Genomic DNA, 17,972 nt, shown 5'->3' with positions numbered 1-17,972 from the left:
CAGATCTCCTACTTTTTAAACTACTTTGCAATATCTTCTCAAATTCAATCTCATGTGAATAACAGGTCTATGCTCTAACATCTGACAGATCATATCCCACCAACATACTGTCTTGCATAATGGCTTCCAGACTGGATTCCAATTCCCTAAGTTCATTATGAAGCCTCCTACTTACTTCAGGAAAATGCAGACTCCAGCTCCACAGTGAAGTGCATGAAAAATGCAAGCCCCCACCTCTTCCCCATTCACGATTTCTTGGCAACAAATGTTCTGAGAACACAGTATGGCTCCACAGAAAAGACAGAGGACAGGGTGCTTTCGTTCATCATCTGAAGACCGTGGGCACCTCAAAAGGGAAGAAAACATTCAGTATGGTGGATAAAAAATAAAAGCATGACATAATCAGTTACCAGTGGATATATTTAGCAATGTCTTATATGTATTAGCAGTGTTTTCATCACTGGCTGCTTTGTAGCAAAGAAAGGTCTTACAACACAAGGAAACAATTAGATAATTCCTCTTTACTACTTCTCCTTAAGATAAGAAAAAGTCTTCTGATTAATCCAGAGTAAGAAGATTTATTTTTAGGTATACGATATTTCCATAAAATCTGTCACTTAAATATGCCTTGAGATTGAGATGTATTTACAGAATCCAGTCTTCATATGACACCATCTTTTTTTTAAGAATTTTTTTTTGGAGTATAGGTGACTTACAATGTTGTGTTAGTCTCAGGAGCACAGCAAAGTGAATCAGCCATACATACACATATATATCCATTCCTTTTCAGATTCTTTCTCCATACAGGCTATCACAGAGTACTGAATAGATTTCCCCGAGCTATACATATAGCAGGTCCTTGTTATCGATTGATTTTGAATATAGTAGGGTACATATGCCAATCCCAACCTTCCAATCCATCCCTCCCTGCAATATTTCCCCTTTGGTAATGATAAGTTTGGTTTCAAAATCTTTGAGTCTCTTTCTGCTTTGTGAATAAGTTCTTTTGTATCATTTTTTATTAGATTCCACATAGTAGTGATCTCATATCTGTTTTTCTCTTACTTCACTTAGTATGATAATCTCTATGTCCATCTAAGTTGCTGCAAATGGCATTATTTTGTTCTTTTTTTATGGCCGAATTAGTCCACACACACACACATATATATATACACATACATACATATATATACACCACATCACACACACACACATATATATACACATACATACATATATATACACCACATCATCTTTATCTAATCCTCTGCTGATGGTGATTTAGGTTGCTTTCATATCTTGGCTACTTTGAGTAATGCTGCAATGAACAATAGGGTGCATGTACCTTTTTGAAATATGGTTTTCTCCAATACATGCCCAGTAGTGGCATTTTTGGATCATATGATAGTTCTATATTTAGTTTTTTAAGGAACCTTCACACTTCTCCACAGTGGCTACACCAACCTACATTCCCACCAGCAGTACAGGAGGGTTCCCTTTCCTCCACACCCTCTCCAGCATTTATTATTTGTAGACTTTTTTTTTTTTTTTTTTTAAATTACAGCTGTACCTATGGCATGTGGAAGTTCCCAGGCTAGGGGTTGAATCGCAGTTGCAGCTGCTGGCCTACACCAGAACCACAGCAGCACCTGATCCAAGCCATATCTGCAACCTACACTGCAGCGTGAAGCAATGCCAGATTCTTAACTCACTGGGTGAGGCCAGGGGTTGAACCTGCATCCTCATGGACACTATGTTGGGGTCTTAAACCATTGAGCCACAGTGGGAACTCCTATTTGTAGACTTTTTGATGATAGCCATTCTGATGGGTGTGATATGATATCTTATAGTTTTGATTTGCATTTCTTTAATAATTAGTGATGTTGAGCATATTTTCATATGTTTTTTGGACATTTGTAAGATATGACCTATTTATAGTCAATTACCCCCTTTGGTTTAGTCAAGCCTCCTCAATGTTGGAGGAATATGACCTTGAAGATATACAATTGTTGTTGTTTTTTAATCACAATTTCCAGTAAGGGTTTAAACACTTTTCCCCCACTTCTTTGAAGTGTTGAGATCTTAGGGTTCAAAGGAGAGTCTGCAGTCTTTGAGTTGGTGCGCCCTTCCATCTGGGAAACACAGCTAAGTCTTGGGAAGGAAAAAGCGACAAAGTGGACTTGCCTGAACTAAGCAGTACTTTGAGATCTGGCTATTTGACAATGTGGCATGTTAGAGCCTTGCACTCTCTGAATTCAAGTGAAAACGACTATCTTTGAAAAAGAAGCTTGTGTTACTCTTATCTCTGCTGTATAATGGACATAGAGCAAACATCAATCTGGACAGTAAAAAATAAGTGCAACCATTGATGAGATCCAGTGATGTCCACAATGGGGTCAGAATAAAGAGCACCAAAGCAAAATCTCTACTAGGGTATTATCAGTTTATTTTCTGATGCCCAGTTTCTTAGGCAAGATAAGAAAACCACCACTGTCTACACAGGAGCAAAAGGACTCTGCATATACCATTCCTGTCTCCTTCAAATGAGGGAGTTATTTCAATTCCAGGGGGTTGCTCTTTTGGGATAAAGCCCACATCTTCTTTTACTTTTAGCACAGGATGGCTAAATTCCATCCCATAGAGGAAAATGGGGATGATGCCTAAAATATAGGTACTCAGCAGTCACCCTTCCACTCAGAGATGGCTGAGTCTTAATGGAAACTGGTAGTAATAAAAAAATTGGAAGAGATCTTATGATTTAATTTCATTTTTACTTGAAATCAATAAGTACTAATATCATCCAGAAGAATCTTCACTGTGATTAATGATTAATGCTTTTCTCAGACCCTTCCGAGAGCCAATAGTTTGATTTACTTCAAGGACTAAAAGATAACACTTAAGCACCAGGCTTCTGTGGAACCAATGTAGCCCTAAGATTAGGAAAAAAATCACTGAATTTGGAGCTGGATGAATTTGGAGCTTTAAAATCATCTAGCTAGGGAGTTCCCATTGTGGCTCAGTGGTTAACGAATCCAACTAGGAACCATGAGGTTTCGGGTTCAATCCCTGGCCTCACTCAGTGGATTAGGGATCTGGCATTGACGTGAGCTGCGGTGTAGGTCGCAGACTTGGCTCAGATCTGGTGTTGCTGTGGCTCTGGCACTGGCCGGTGGCTACAGCTCCAATTAGACCCCTGGCCTGGGAACCTCCATTTGCCACGGGTGCAGCTCTAGAAAAGACAAAAAGACCAAAAAAATTAAAATAAAAATAAAAATAAAACAAAATCATCTAGCTAATTTCTCAAGGGCTGAAAGGTAAAGCAACTCAACCACTTCTTTAGTTGGTTGACCTTAATCTTCCTGAGACAAGCAGCAAGGAACTGATAAGATCAAGTATAATTGGCAATGAGGCTGAGTTATGGGCTGCCCAAGCCCCTGGCTTTGTGGCTCAAAGCAATGGTTGTAACTAAATAATAGAACTTCCTTCATCATTCCATAGGGCAATGATTCTCAGAGTGGGCCAAAAAAAGGCTCTTCACTCCCTTAAAACGACCCTAATCTGCAATTTCTCTCTTTGGTTTCTTCAAATAGCAGCAAGTTAATATTATTTAAAAAAATTTTTTTTGTCTTTTTAGGGCTGCATCTGTGGCGTATGGAAGTTCCCAGGCTAGAGGTCAAGTTGGAGCTGTAGCCACCAGCCTACACCACAGCCACAGCAATGTGGAATCCTTAACCCACTGAGCAAGGCCAGGGATCAAACCTGTGTCCTCATGGATATTAGTTGGATTTGTTACTGCTGAGCCACAATGGGGTCTCCAACAGCAAGTTATTTAACACATAACTAAAGACTACTACTAAGTCACCTCATAGAGGAAGGCAGTTAACTGGAATTACTAATTGGTATTCTCTTATTTCCCCCCTTTTTTATGGCCTCACCTGTGACATATGGAAGTTTTCAGGCCAGTGACTGAATCTGAGCCGCAGCTGCAGCGGCACCGGATCCTTTAACTGACTTCGTTTTTTAAACTCAGCCAAAGATCAAACATGTACCTCCACAGCAACCTGAGCAGCGCTAGTCTGATACTTAACCCATTGGGCCACAGTGGGAACTCCACTAATTGGTATTCTTAAATTTGAATTATTTGTGTTTACTGAGAGTCCTGATTAAGTTTACTAAGAAGTTTAGCTGCTGCAATGCTTAGGAACATCTTAATTGAACTTCAGAATTTCTGCAATTTGAGAAAAGAATATTTTGTCACCAGTACATTATCAATGAAGGCTTTGATTTTCAGGCTGCTGAGATTCTTGCCTCCTAATTACAAGTTACTGCTATTATATGTCACCATTACCACTCTCGTTCACTACAGGTGGTTTGTGATGCCACCTGAGTGTCAAGGATACAGAAGAACAGAAGTAATTTTGGCTTATTATTTCAAGTTGATGCACTGTGACTCAAATATGAAATATTCGCATACCAATGGCTAGAACAGATATGATTTCTCAATTTGTGACATTTCACTGATGGTGTGAGTTCATTAATTTATGCTATTCAAACAACCTGCATCATATTATAGCAAAGTAAGTGTAAAACCACAATTATTGTTAATTTCATAAAACTTAATTTTGTCATATGTTCATCTGTTTAAGCTCATGTTGTTCTCTTACAAAAGTAACTAACAGGTAATTCATACATGGTGGTAGTAGTGAGCATGATATAGCTTGTTTCTTTTGCTTCTCATTAGTCTTTATCAGCCAGTATTTTTTAATTTGAAAGTCATCAGTGAAAGGGAAGAGGACAATAAAAGAAAGTTTGAGAAACACTGCTTCAGTGTAGTGTTTAATCCAACTGACGAAGGAGGAACATGGTGCCAAAAAAGGCTAAAATGTGTATTCCTCTTTTCAGTCCCCAGGCTTGAACTTGAATCACAGTGTTACCTGTTTCATTGTTATAATGGGCTTCCATATAAGATTGTGTCTGGGGGATAAAAGGGTTCTTCAGTGTTATTTCAGTGAATGACTGTGGTCATCACACTGTAACGCATGTAAAACAATGTTTAAACACACATGTACAGGAGTTCCCATTGTGGCTCAGCAGTAACAAACCCTACTAGCATCCATGAGGATGCGGGTTCGATCTCTTGCCTTGCTCATGGGTTGAGGATCCAGTGCTGCTGTGGCTGTGCCGTAGGCTGGCAGCTACAGCTTTGATTCAGCCCCTAGCCTGGGAACTTTCATGTGCCACACATGCAGCCCTAAAAAGCAATAAAAATTTAAAAAAAAAGGCATGCGTATAAAAGATATTTCTAAGAGGGCAATTTCCTTGGCAGGTTGAAAACAGTGTGGTTCCTCTACTGAAACAACTACTGATTTGGCAAAAACTGTCTTAAGCAATGATTTTGGAACTCTGAGTCTGGACAAATGCTTGCAGTGTTCTGTCAGGAGTGCCTGACAGAAAAAAGAGGCTGGTAAATTTCACTGAGTTTTGGTATTCTGTGTAGCGGTTATCACCACTATGCTGAGCCCCACAGCAGGTAGGTTTGCAGATTGGCAGCCCATAATCCTGGTGCAGTTTATGCCAGCATGTGCAAGAGGGACCTTGTCCTCAAAAATTAGGGCTGTGTTCAGCTCTGCCTGGCAGTTCACTGAGAGGTTGTCACACAGACTGGCTGTTGTTTCAACTCCCATGGGCTGAAGCAGCTTTCTTGATAGTGATGGTTAAGGGGATTTAAAGAGGTAAAATATTTTATCTTTTCTTCTCTCTCTTTCTTTCTTATTGGCTAGGTACAGGAATTTCTTTTTTTTTTTTTTTTCCTGTCTTTTTCAGGGCCATACCTGCGGCACATGGAGGTTGTTCTCAGGCTAGGGGTCAAATCGGAGCTGTAGCTGCTGGCCTACATCACAGCCACATCAACGCCAGATCCGAGCCATGTTTACGACCTACGCCACAACTCATGGCAATGCCAGATCCTTAACCCACTAAGTGAGGCCAGGGATCGAACCTGCATCCTCATGAATGCTAGTCAGACTTGTTTCTGCTGAGCCAAGATGGGAACTCCGGGGTCCAGGAATTTAAGGAAATCTCTGTCAGTTCACTGGCTAACCACAGAGATAATGGAACAGAGACTTCAATGAACACCCAACAAGGAATATAATCTTTCCAAAAATAATTTGAAAAAGTCACTAAAATAAACAGCTAACTACAGACTTTACCAAGTGAAAACGGCAATTCCTGGGAAGGGGATTTTATTTCCAGAATTATTACATTACAATATTCAAAATGTCCAGTTCTCAAGAAAGCTTACAAAGAAATAGGAAAGTATGGCCCATTCACAGGAAAAAAAAGAAACGTACAGAAATCATTCCTAAGGAAGCCCAGCACTGAGAGGTAATACACAAAGATTTTAACTCTCTTAAATATGCTCTGTGAGAGAACCCATTGACCAAAAAACTAAAGAAAATCTGGAAAATATATGAAAGAATAGGGAATATCAGTAAAGGAAAATTATAAAAAGGAAATAAAAAGTATAACAGCCAAAATAAAAAACTTATGAGAGGGGTTCAACAGTGTCTCTGAGCAGGCAGAAAAATCAGTAAATTTTAAGGCAGGGTAACTGAAATGACTGAGTCAGAGGATAAGAAAAAAAAATAAGAATGAAGAAAAATGAACAGTGCCTAAGGGACTACGGGACACCATCAAGCTTACCATATACACACATCATGCAAGTTCAAGAACGAGAAGGAAAAAAAAAAAGACCCAGGTGCCCCCTCCGATTATAAAAAAAATCTGAGGAAATAATGGCTAAAAACTCCCCAAATCTGTTGAAAGACATGAATCTACTTAACCAAGAATCAAACTGAACTGCAGCAGGATAAATCCTGAGATCCATACTGAGGGTCATTATAACCAAACTGTCAAAAGTCAGAAACAGAGAAGTTTGAAAGCAACCAGAGAGAAGCAACTCAACCTGTACAAGGGACCCTCAATAAAATTATCAGCTGATTTCTCATCAGAAACCATAGAGGCTAGAAGGTAGTGGGATGATATATTTAATGTGTTCAGAAGAAAAAAGCTATCAACAAAGAATTCCATATGTGGCAAAACAGTCTTTTAAAATAAGGGAGAAATTAAGATATTCTCATGCTAGGGAAGATCATTGTTAGAGGGCTTGTCCTACAAGAAATGCTAAAGGGATTTCTTCAGGTGGAAACCAAAGAATACTAATGGTAACTCAAAGCCATGAAAAAATATAGATAAGTGGTCAATGTAACTACATGTTAGTGTATAAACGTCAGCAGTATTGTAATTTTTGATACATAACTCCTTTTTGTTTCCTGTATGATGTAAAAGATATAATAACTATAAATCTATGTTAATAGGCACAAAGTATATAAAAATGTACTCTGTGGGAGTTCCCTTGTGGTCCAGTAGTTAGAACTTGATGCTTTCACTGCTGTGGTCCAGATTCAACCTCTGGTCTGGGAACTAAGATCACATATCAGGCCACTGCACACTGTGGCAAAAAAAAAAAAAAAAAAAAAAAAAAAAAAAAAAATCTGTGATTTCAACATGAAGAAGGGTGATAGATTTGTAAATAAAGAGTGTTAATGTATGTTATTGAAACTAAGTTGATATCAATTCAAACTAAATTCAGGTTAACTGTCATCCCTACGGAGACCTAGCAAAGTTGCAGGATATAAGATTAACACACAAAATCAGTTGTGTTTCAATATATCAGCAATGAACAATCCAAAAAGGAAATTAAAAAAAACAATTTCATGGGAGTTCCCCATTGTGACTCAGTGGGTAAAGAACTCGACATAGTTTCTGGGAGGATGCAAGTTTGATCCCTGGCCTTGCTCAGTGGGTTCTAGCATTGCTGTAAGCTGCAGTGTAGGCCTCAGCTGCAGCTGCAATTCGACCTCTAGCCCGGGAACTTCCATATGCTGCAAATGCGGCTGTAAAAATAAAAAAATTAAAATTAAAAAAATTTTCATTTACAATAGCATTCAAAAGAATAGAAAACCCAGGAATAAATTTAACCAATAAATTTAACCAATGCAATTTTTGCTGAAAATTGCAAAACACTAATGAATGAAATTAACGAAGGTCTAAATATGGAAGGCAGCACTGTTCATGGACCAGAAGACAATACTGCTAAGAAGGCAACATGCCCCAAGGCAAACTATAGATTAATGCAATCTCTATTAAAATTCCAACTGCCTTTTTTGCAGAAATGGAAAAGCCAACACTCAGATTTCAACATAACTGCGAATGGACTCAATTAGTCAAAACGATATTGAAAAAGAAAAAGTTGGAAGGTTCATATGTTACAATTTCAAAACTTACTACAAAGCTACAAGTTAAATAATTGTGGTGCTAGCATAAGGATATACATAGAGACCAATGGAACAAAACTGAGAATCCAAACTCAACATCTATGACAAGTTGATTTTCAAAAAAAACCCCAAATAAATAAATAAAAAAAATAAAATAAATGAAAATAATAAAAATAAACAATATAAATAAAATAATAAAAATAAATAATAAATAATTTTTAAAAAACACAAAAAAACAAAGTGGGTATCATGACTATTTATTAAGGGGCAAGAAGAGTCTTGAAAAATGGTGCTAGGAGTTCCCATCATGGCGCAGTGGAAATGAATCTTACTAGGCACCATGAAGTTGCCAGTTCGATCCCTGACCTCGCCCAATGGGTTAAGGATCTGGCGTTGCCATGAGCTGTGGTGTAGGTAGCAGACACAGCTTGGATCTCGTGTTGCTGTTGGCTGTAGCATAGGCTGGCAGCCGTAGCTCCAATTAGACTCCTAGCCTGGGAACCTCCATATGCCACGTGAGTGCCACCCTAAAAAAAGCCTAAATAAATAAATAAATAAATCTTCATGACCTCAGATTTGGCAACGAATTCTTAGTTTTTTGGGTTTTTTTCTGGCTGTGCCCATGACATGTGGAAGATTCTGGGCCAGGGATCAAACTCTTGCCACATGCCACCGGTGTGCATCACCCCTGACCCCACCAAAAAAAAGAAAAAGGAAAAAAAAATAGATAAAATGGATTTCATCAAAGGACACTATGAAGAATATCAAAATACAACCTACAAAATACACTATGAAGAATATCAAAATACACCTACAGAATGAGAGAAAATAGTTTCAAATTAAAAATCTGAGGAGTTCCCACCATGGCACAATGGGATTGGCTGTGTCTATGGAGTGCTGGGGTGCAGGTTCTAACCCTGGTCTATCACAGTGGGTTAAGGATCCGGTGTAGCCGCAACTGTGCATAGGTCACAGCTGTGGCTCAGATCCGATCTCTGGCCCAGGAATTCCACATGCCATGAGATGGCCAAAAAAGAGGAAAAAAAATCTGATAAAGGTTTAATATCCAGAAAATAAAAATAACTCTTACAACTCAACAACAAAAAAGACAGTCCAATTATAAAATGGGCAAAAAACTGAACACACATTTCTCCAAAGAACATATGTAAATGTGCAACAAGCACATGAAAAGATGTTCAACATCACTGGTCATTAAGGAAATGTAAATCAAACCACACTGAGCTACCATTTTATACCCCTAGGATGGCTTTAATTAAAAAAAACAAAAACAAAAACAAAAATAGGAAATGACAAGCGTTAGTGAGAACATGGAGAAACAGGAGCCCTCAGACATTCTGGTAGGAATGTAAAAAGGTGTAGCCATTTTGGAAGATAGTTTAGTAGTTCCTCAAAATGTTAAACACAGAGTTACCATAATGATCCAGCAAATTTACTCCTAGTGTAAGCTCAAGAAAAATTTAAATATATGTCCAAACAGAAACTTGCACATGAATGTTTATAGTAGCATTATTCACAAAAGTCAAAAGAGAGAAACAACCTAAATGTTCATCAATGGATGAAAAGATTAATAAACGCTGGTATATACGTACAATGGAATCCTATTTAGCCAAGAAAGGAACGAAGTACTGATACATCCAACTACTTGGAACTTCAAAGACATGCTAAGTGAAAAAAGCCAGACACAAAGGCCATCTATTATATGTTTCCTTTTATATGACATATCCATAACAGGCAAATCCAGATTTGTCTAAATAAAATAAAAATAACTAAATAAAAGCAGATTATTTAGTTACTAGGAAATAAGGGGATGGAGGGTGATCATTTAGTGGAGGCAAGGTGTTTCTCTTGGGTGATCAAAAAGTTTTGGAACTAGAGAGAGGGTAGTGGTTGCATAACATTCTGAATACACTAAATGCCAATGAATTATACAAAATTGTATGTTATGTAAATTATCACAACATTGTAAATCAACTATACTTCAATAAAACTTTAAAAAATGAAAAAAACAGGAGTTCCCATGGTGGCTCAGCAGCAACAAACTAGTATCCATGAGGACTAGGGATTGATCCCTGGCCTCACTCGGTGGGTTAAGGATCATGTGTTGCCGTGGCTGTGGTGTAGGCTGGCTGCTACAGCTCTGATTCGACCCCTAATCTGGGAATTTCCATACACCATAGGTGCAGCCCTAAAAAGACAAAAAAAAAAAAAAAAAAAAAAAAAAGAGAGAAAGTAAGAAAAGGAAAAAAAAAAGAAAAAACAAACAACACCCCACCTAAATTGTATGTTATGTGACTTCCACCTCAATTTAAAAAAAAAGACTGAAAATCACTGTTATAGAGGATATTCAGTGGTCAGTTTTAAAAAAAGTTGCCAGTAGTGGTAGTCTCTACCTGCAAGTTCAAAAAAATTTTATATAAATATTCATTCTTACCTGAAATGAGAAGCTTGATTTAGGAGGCAGCTATAGTCATCAGGAAGTTCTATCAAGCTATTTCTTTTTCTAGGGTACCTAGAAATATAATTTAAACGGCAATTTTCTTTAAGAGTAATAAGCCCAGATTGAAAAGAGACCAAGCAACAGAAGGAAGAATGTCTTAAAAATAACAAAAGCATTCATACTTGCAATCCATAGTTTCTACTGTTGACTAGATTAACTCCAAACTTCTCAGCCTAGAATTCCAGATCTTTCATTGTCTGGCTTCCTTTCCAAATCCAACTCCCACCATTTCCTAAGACTAAACTGTTCTAGCTAGATTTCCCTATGATCTAGAAAGGTAATATAAAGTAGTGGTTAAGAACATAGCTTTTGAAATCAAACAGATCTGGTTACAAATCTAAAATTCTCTGACACCTGACCAGTCACTCAACCTAATCCTGTATGATAAATATATTATACTTTCTCAATCATAAGGCAGGCACACTATCAATAACACATTTTGGTGGGGAGGGATGATGACATAAAAATTTCATTAAGAAATGTTAAATATGAATAATAGCCATCAAGGAGAGTGTGAGAACTCAGTAAGATACTAAAGTGAAACATAATGTACTTAGTACTTTACATATGTTTGCAGCTGTTAGCATTCATTCTCCCTATACTAATACAATAAAAAGCCTTGCATGCATGCCTTGGGGAAGGTCATCTAAATAACATGAAATTCTCTCCTCAAACCCTCATCAGTTCAAAATCTATAATTCTTTCTGTGATCAGCTAAAAATTATCTCCTCTAAGACTAACACTGCATCATTAAGAATATTTACTCTTTACATTTCTATAGCATCAACAGTATAGTCCATATGTAATTAATTATAAACTTTATATTGTCTTTAATTTATGTACATAATTATACTATAAATTACTCATGACCAAAGGATGTATGTATTATGTCTTTTAACTCTCCTAGACTATTTTAATACCATGCTGGGGAAATAAAAGATGTCTAAAAGGCACACAATGACTTAAACGCAAAACTGTGTGAAATTAATTGTTCTAAAATATGTACTACTCATCTGCTAATCTCTTCTTTTCTTGGTGATGTGAATATTAATGCATCTGAGCACAGGAGGTGGATCTATAATGTCTAAATCACTAAATCTGGGTTAAGGGGTAGACTGCATATGCACATCGAAGGCAAAGGTGAAAGGAGCTCAAGGGGTAAAAACAGATGAGAAAGGGAGGTGGCAAATGCACACTGTCTCACAGTGTTTGCTTTAGCCATTAAAAAAAAAATTTAGTACTGATGTCAGTATTTAAGGTTAGGGTTCAATTCCTTTCTTATTGACGCAAGTCAATTTGAATAAAGATTAGAGATTGTACATAACACAAATAACACCCTGGAGAGAGTGCAAAGAAAATAAGTATGCAGTTTTGGTCCTTGTTGAGTTTGCCATTTAGTGATTTATGGTGTTGGAAGGGACACATGCACACACACATATGAACACAAACATATGAGAGGATATTTTAGAAGCGGCTTCAGGGAGAAGGTAACATTTGAACTGGACCTTTACAAAGAGATGGGTTTTGATTTAAGCCATAACTTAAGGGAGATAGAAGGGCTGAAGAAAAGTTTTGTTGGGTAATCCCTAAGCATATAGGAAATGGGAAGGAAGGAATAGTTCTATTTATATCTAACTTTATTCGCAAAAGCAAAAAAAGTGGTTTACGTGAATATGTCATTATCCTCTCATTTTAATACACTAGCAACTCCAAGAAGCCACCTCCTCCTTGCCTTTTAACAGGTATGCAGTAGCTTAAAGAATGAGAGATGTTCATGTCAAACAATTTAAGAGGGAAAGGACAGTCATTTCAAGAAAACAACCAATTGTACAAAAATCTAATTTCTGGCAAAGACCTAACAGAAATGTAAGAAAAAATGTGCTCAGTGAGAATGAAGACAACAGAGTAAAAAGCATGCTCAACAACCAACTACTTTTGGAAATACAACTTGATGGGGAAGGATTGAGAAAAATAAAACCGACCTGACAATGGTGCTTTTTTGCTTCAAACAGTTTAGTAAGGCAGGGTCTGCACACCACCTGTACGGGCAGTGGAAAGAAAAAGCAAATGGGTCATCACAACGTCAGTGCAAATACTCATTAAGCCATCTGCTTCAAATCTCTCTGTTCCTTCTTTCCATGTGCCCTCTGTTAGACTTTTTTTTAACCTTGCATCTGCCCCCTTTCTTCTCTTCTCTTCCTTTTTGTGTCTTCCTATTTATTTTCCCCCTCTTTTTCATTAATTTCTTTTTTAAAGGGTTCATCTATTACTAGAAAAACTGAAAGCATTCTGAGTATTTTAACAAGAGGGAATTTAATACCAGGAATTGAAAATAATAGGGACAGAAGGGCTGAGGAAACAACCAGGATACAAAAGGGCCAGAGAACCCTAAGATTAGCCAATAAAAGGAAGCTACCACCCTTGCCAGGATGGAGGAACAAAAGAAAATAGTGGTAGTTTTGGTGCTCAGAGGCTAGTGCCACTGGTGAAAGACTTGTGTGGTGGGAACTGGAGCCAGGGAAGAGCTGTAGCCACAGGCAGAGAGAGGGGGTCTAAACACAGGCTTCTCTCTTCCTCCTGGCCTCCAATATCCTACCAGGTCCTCACACAGGCTGAACACAGGCAGAAACCAAGTGACAAGGGAAACTAGGAAATATAGTGGTCAGTCCCCTACCCTTCAGAGCAGAGGATGAGGAAAGGCTTTGAAGCAAGCTGAGCCAGGAAAAGTACAGACTTTTTGTTTCCAAGTTTGAATTTTTAACATTAATCCAGAACAGCAAGTTAAAAACATAACGACTCCAAGAATATAAAAGTAAAATTAGTATAACCTACTGTGACTGTACTCAACACAAAGAATGATACTGATTTTTTTTAATCTATTTGATTCATTTTTATCACACTAGAGATCAGAATACCTCATGAGAAATGTGGAAACACAGAAAAGAACTCGCGAGAAGAGGTTGAGAGCACAGAAAGAGGTGGCAGGAGAAAGGCAGACATTCACACAAATCCTGACACAGGCATGCAGGGCAAAAGACACTAATTAAATAAAAAGGTAGAAAACAGAAAAGACGAAAGGAAATTGGGGGTGTGATACTATGACCCATAATGTTAAAAAAGAGTCAACTAGTTCAAAATGGGGTTACTTGTGCTAAGCCCATGATCAAACCAAGACATAACACTTAACCTAACTGCAATTTCAACCTTCCCCAGGAACGAAATCTTTACCAGTCAGTCTTGAACTTCCCAGTCACCACCAGTAAGGTAACCTGCCTAAGAGAAACTTCTGTTCCTCAAAGGAAGGTACCTTGCCTGAAAGAATCTTTTTTTCCTTTATGACTTCCTTGTCCCACACCTCTCTGCCTGTACAGTTCCTTTGTACTTGGTAGATGGGATGCACCAACTAGATCTTCAATTTTACTCAGCTGAATTTTTTTTAACAATAATAAGAAATTTCTATTTGGTCTTGGAGTCAGTTCCTGGCATAAATGGGTCAGCACAACCTCAGGACTGAGGTTGCAAATGCTTTAAATTTTCTAAGTGATGTGAGGGGAAAGGTGTCTTTTGTTTTATTTGGACCTAAGGATAGCTGCCAGGAGAATTATCCATGTGACTACAGGGTTGAATCTTTCAGCCTCCCCTTACCTTCTACCCAGAGGAGGGAAGGGGTGCTGGAGGTTGAACAATTGCCAATGGTTAATGACTTAATCAATCGTGCTCATGTAATGAAGCCTCCATAAAACCCCACAAAGTCAGGATTTGAAGAGTCTCTAGGCTGGCGAACATGTTAACACAATGAGACGTTATTATTAAAATGATGTTACATGTCAATGTTATCTCAAAAAAAAAAAAAAAAAGAAAGAAAGAAAAGAAAACAGTGGTGGCAAAGATAGGGAGATTAGGAGGATAGAGAGTGATCAGAAGGGCCAGTAAGTAATGAGGTAGAAGTTTTAATGAAAGGAAGACACACTTCTCCAAGAGAAATTTTTTTTTTTTTTGGTCTTTTTAGGGTTGCACCTGTGGCACATGGAGGTTCCCAGGCTAGGGGTCTAATTGGAGCTATAGCCACCGGCCTACGCCACAGTCACAGCAACTCCAGGTCTGAGCTTCGTCTGCAACCTACACCACAGCTCATGGCAACGCCAGATCCCTAACCCACTGAGCGAGGCCAGGGATCTAACCGGAAACCTCATGGCTCCGAGTCTGATTCACTAACCACTGAGCCATGACAGGAACTCTTCCAAGGGAAATTTAACTGGATACACCTTTGATCTACCAAATGACAATTTTTTCCTCTTCAGTCACCCTTCTGAAATGTGTACCACCGCGTGAGATATGCTACTGTTGCAGCCCCACTTTGGGTTCTTTTGATACTTAACTGTGATGGCATGCCTACTGACAACATGACTTAGCCCCACCCACCCCTACCCCATACTCATTTAAAACTGAGATGAGATAGCATCTGTGGGGAAAATAAGAACAGTGAATAGCAGTCATGGTGGAACAAACAGAAACTGTAGCTGCCCACTGCTGCCAGTCTTATCCCTAACTCCTTAAGTATGTGAATTAGGAATCTCATCTATTTTTGTTACCCCTTTAATCAATGTTAATCAATCTAACAGCTTAGCAAATAATTTTAATATAAATATCCAAACTGTATAATAACCCAATGATGATATTTTATCCCAACAGTACCTCTGGAGGAGGGGCCTTATAGTATCCCAATATTTCTGGAAAAGCAGAAACAAATTTGTGGGTAAAGATAAATAGCTACAGAGTGCACTGTACTCGCTCTCTGCAGAATCTGCAAGAAAATAAAAAATACATTTAATAAGCACATTATTCTTAGTCAATCTACTAATAGAGCTTCTTCATTATTTATACTCATTTCTATCCTCTCTAAGAGTGTATTTTGTACTCCATAAAACTGTGGGTGACAAATAAGACACACTGATCCTTTTAAATCTGATCAAGTCATTCTCCTGATCAGATTTTTCCAACAGCAAACCACAAAAATAAAAAATACAAAAGTCCCTATTATGGCACAAAGCCCTACCTGATCTGCTCGTGGCTGCCTCTTGGACCTTATCTCCTACCACCCTCCCTCCCCTTGTTTATTAGGCTTCAGACACTCCTTTCTTCCATTCCTTGACTATGTCAAGCAAAGCCTTTGAGTTTATTGTTCCTTCTGCTTAGGAATACTCTTCCTTCAGCTCTCTACCCGGTTGAACCCTATCTCTTTCTTTAATGTCTCTTGCTCAATGTCTGCTCACAGAGAAGCCTCCATGACTATCATGGGAGGTACCCACTCTGGCCCCAGGATTCTCCATTCCCATGACCTGATTTATTTTTCTTTGCAGCACTTACCGCCATTTGACGTTATACTATATATCTTTATCTGTTTTTATTTGGTATCCTCCCAATAAAAGAAATGACTTGACTTTATTTACTGCCATATTACAGCATTGACTAGATGATATGATTTTTTAAAAAATGAAAACAACAGATCTGTACCGATGATCAGAACAAACCTAGGTCTAATAAATTCTCCTGAACTGAGTTTAAGATGAAGAAGCTGACAGACAGTAAAATAGACAAAAGGAGAAAAGGACAAAAGGAAGAACCTCTGAGCAACTTTAATGACGCTTCCAAAATGATACAAATCTTTTTTTTTTTTTTGAAAACCATACAAACCTGATTTTACCCACACAAAGTCACAAGGAAGCGTTCTCTACCCTAATACAGATTTAACCCAAGTAAAGGAAAAAAGAAATGATTCTGTTACTCAAGTACACATGGCCTTGGTTTGTCAAAGCAGGCCTCTTCCAGCAGCATTTTAATTCCTTTATAATAGTCATACATTCAAAATTCAAAAAACAGAGTATACAATAAAAATTTCCTCTTACCTAACCAAACAGTTCTCTTCCCTTAAAGGCAACCCATGTTTCTAATTTCTTGTACACCTCATCCATTATATTCTGCATGCAGGCATCCTATAAGCTCAAGTACAAAAACTGTACACAGATGAGAGCCACGAGTAGGTTTCACAGATTATGAGGCTAATCTGGTTTTTGGCCTCACCTTTTACCTAAACTAGGGCAGGGGCACACTTATTTGGAGTGAACACTTCATTCTTCACTGAGATGAAGAATGAAGAAGTGATTTCTCACCCTGTATTCTTGAAGTTAAAGATAAGAAAAAAAGTCTCTTATTTACTACTCTGTGATTTCATTTTCCTACTTACTGGTAAACAGATCTTCAGGTGGAGTTATTCCAAGTAAATAATGGAAAAACAATGCAGCACAGCGAAGGTAAGGGATGATGCCATTCTTCAATGAGACCCATAAATACCAGCCAGGAATACCACACCCAACGTAGCTAAGAAGCAGTAATTCCAGAAAAAACAGAATATTAATCAGGCTAAAACTCTGCCTAGATTATAAACACATCCCTTTTAAAAATACAGCTAAGCATTAAATAATTTTTATCCACTTAATTTTTAAACACAAAGTATTTAACTAGCTATAGCTTTAGTCTTTAAATCTCCTAACAGCTTCCTAAAGAAAACCACAAATCTTCCATATTTTACCAAGCAGATTTTTTTTTTTTTTAAGGGCTGCACTGGAAGCATAGGGGTTGAATCGGAGCTGCAGCTGCCAGGTTACACAACAGCCATAGCAACACCAGATCTGAGCTACGTCTGTGACTTACACGACAGCTGACAGCAATGCCAGAACCTTAACTCACTAAGCGGTGCCAGGGATGGAACCTGGATCATCATGGATACTAGTTGGGTTAGTTAACACTGAGCCACAACGGGAACTCCCCCATGTAGATTTTTAAGGCAAAGAACTACCTTTTTCTTTTTTCCTAATCCTTGTATTGAAATGTGGACCGAATGTACTTATCAATAACTAACCAAAGCAGCTAAGTTAGCTAAAAAAATAATAATAATACTTTCCTGATTTCTGTATTAAAACTGGTAATTTTCAGAGCTCTGAAACTAATCTATATGGTACTATAATCATACAACACAAAGAGTGACCCTTAATGTAAAACATGGACTTTAGTTAATAACAAAGTGTCAATGCTGGTTCATCAACTTAACAAATGTACCA

At 38.0% G+C, this 17,972-nt stretch overlaps 1 protein-coding gene across 4 annotated transcripts in view; it reads right to left on the bottom strand.

Annotated features, from left to right (window-relative positions):
- UBR1 (ubiquitin protein ligase E3 component n-recognin 1) overlaps positions 1–17,972 on the bottom strand; it is a 155,020-nt gene that overhangs the window by 4,142 nt on the left and 132,906 nt on the right. For all 4 annotated transcript variants that reach the window (XM_021097089.1, XM_021097096.1, XM_021097091.1 and 1 more), the window contains 5 exons: positions 17,099–17,232; positions 15,550–15,658; positions 12,837–12,893; positions 10,789–10,866; positions 176–346 (listed from right to left, as the gene is read on the bottom strand). In XM_021097089.1, coding sequence (XP_020952748.1) covers positions 176–346; positions 10,789–10,866; positions 12,837–12,893; positions 15,550–15,658; positions 17,099–17,232 — 549 coding nt within the window. The remainder of the gene's footprint in view (positions 1–175; positions 347–10,788; positions 10,867–12,836; positions 12,894–15,549; positions 15,659–17,098; positions 17,233–17,972) is intronic.

The sequence above is a fragment of the Sus scrofa genome, chromosome 1 (genome assembly GCF_000003025.6).
Source record: "Sus scrofa isolate TJ Tabasco breed Duroc chromosome 1, Sscrofa11.1, whole genome shotgun sequence".
Lineage (NCBI taxonomy): Eukaryota > Metazoa > Chordata > Mammalia > Artiodactyla > Suidae > Sus > Sus scrofa.
The sequence above is the reverse complement of the archived record's forward strand: the minus strand, read 5'-3'. Positions and strand labels throughout refer to the sequence as shown.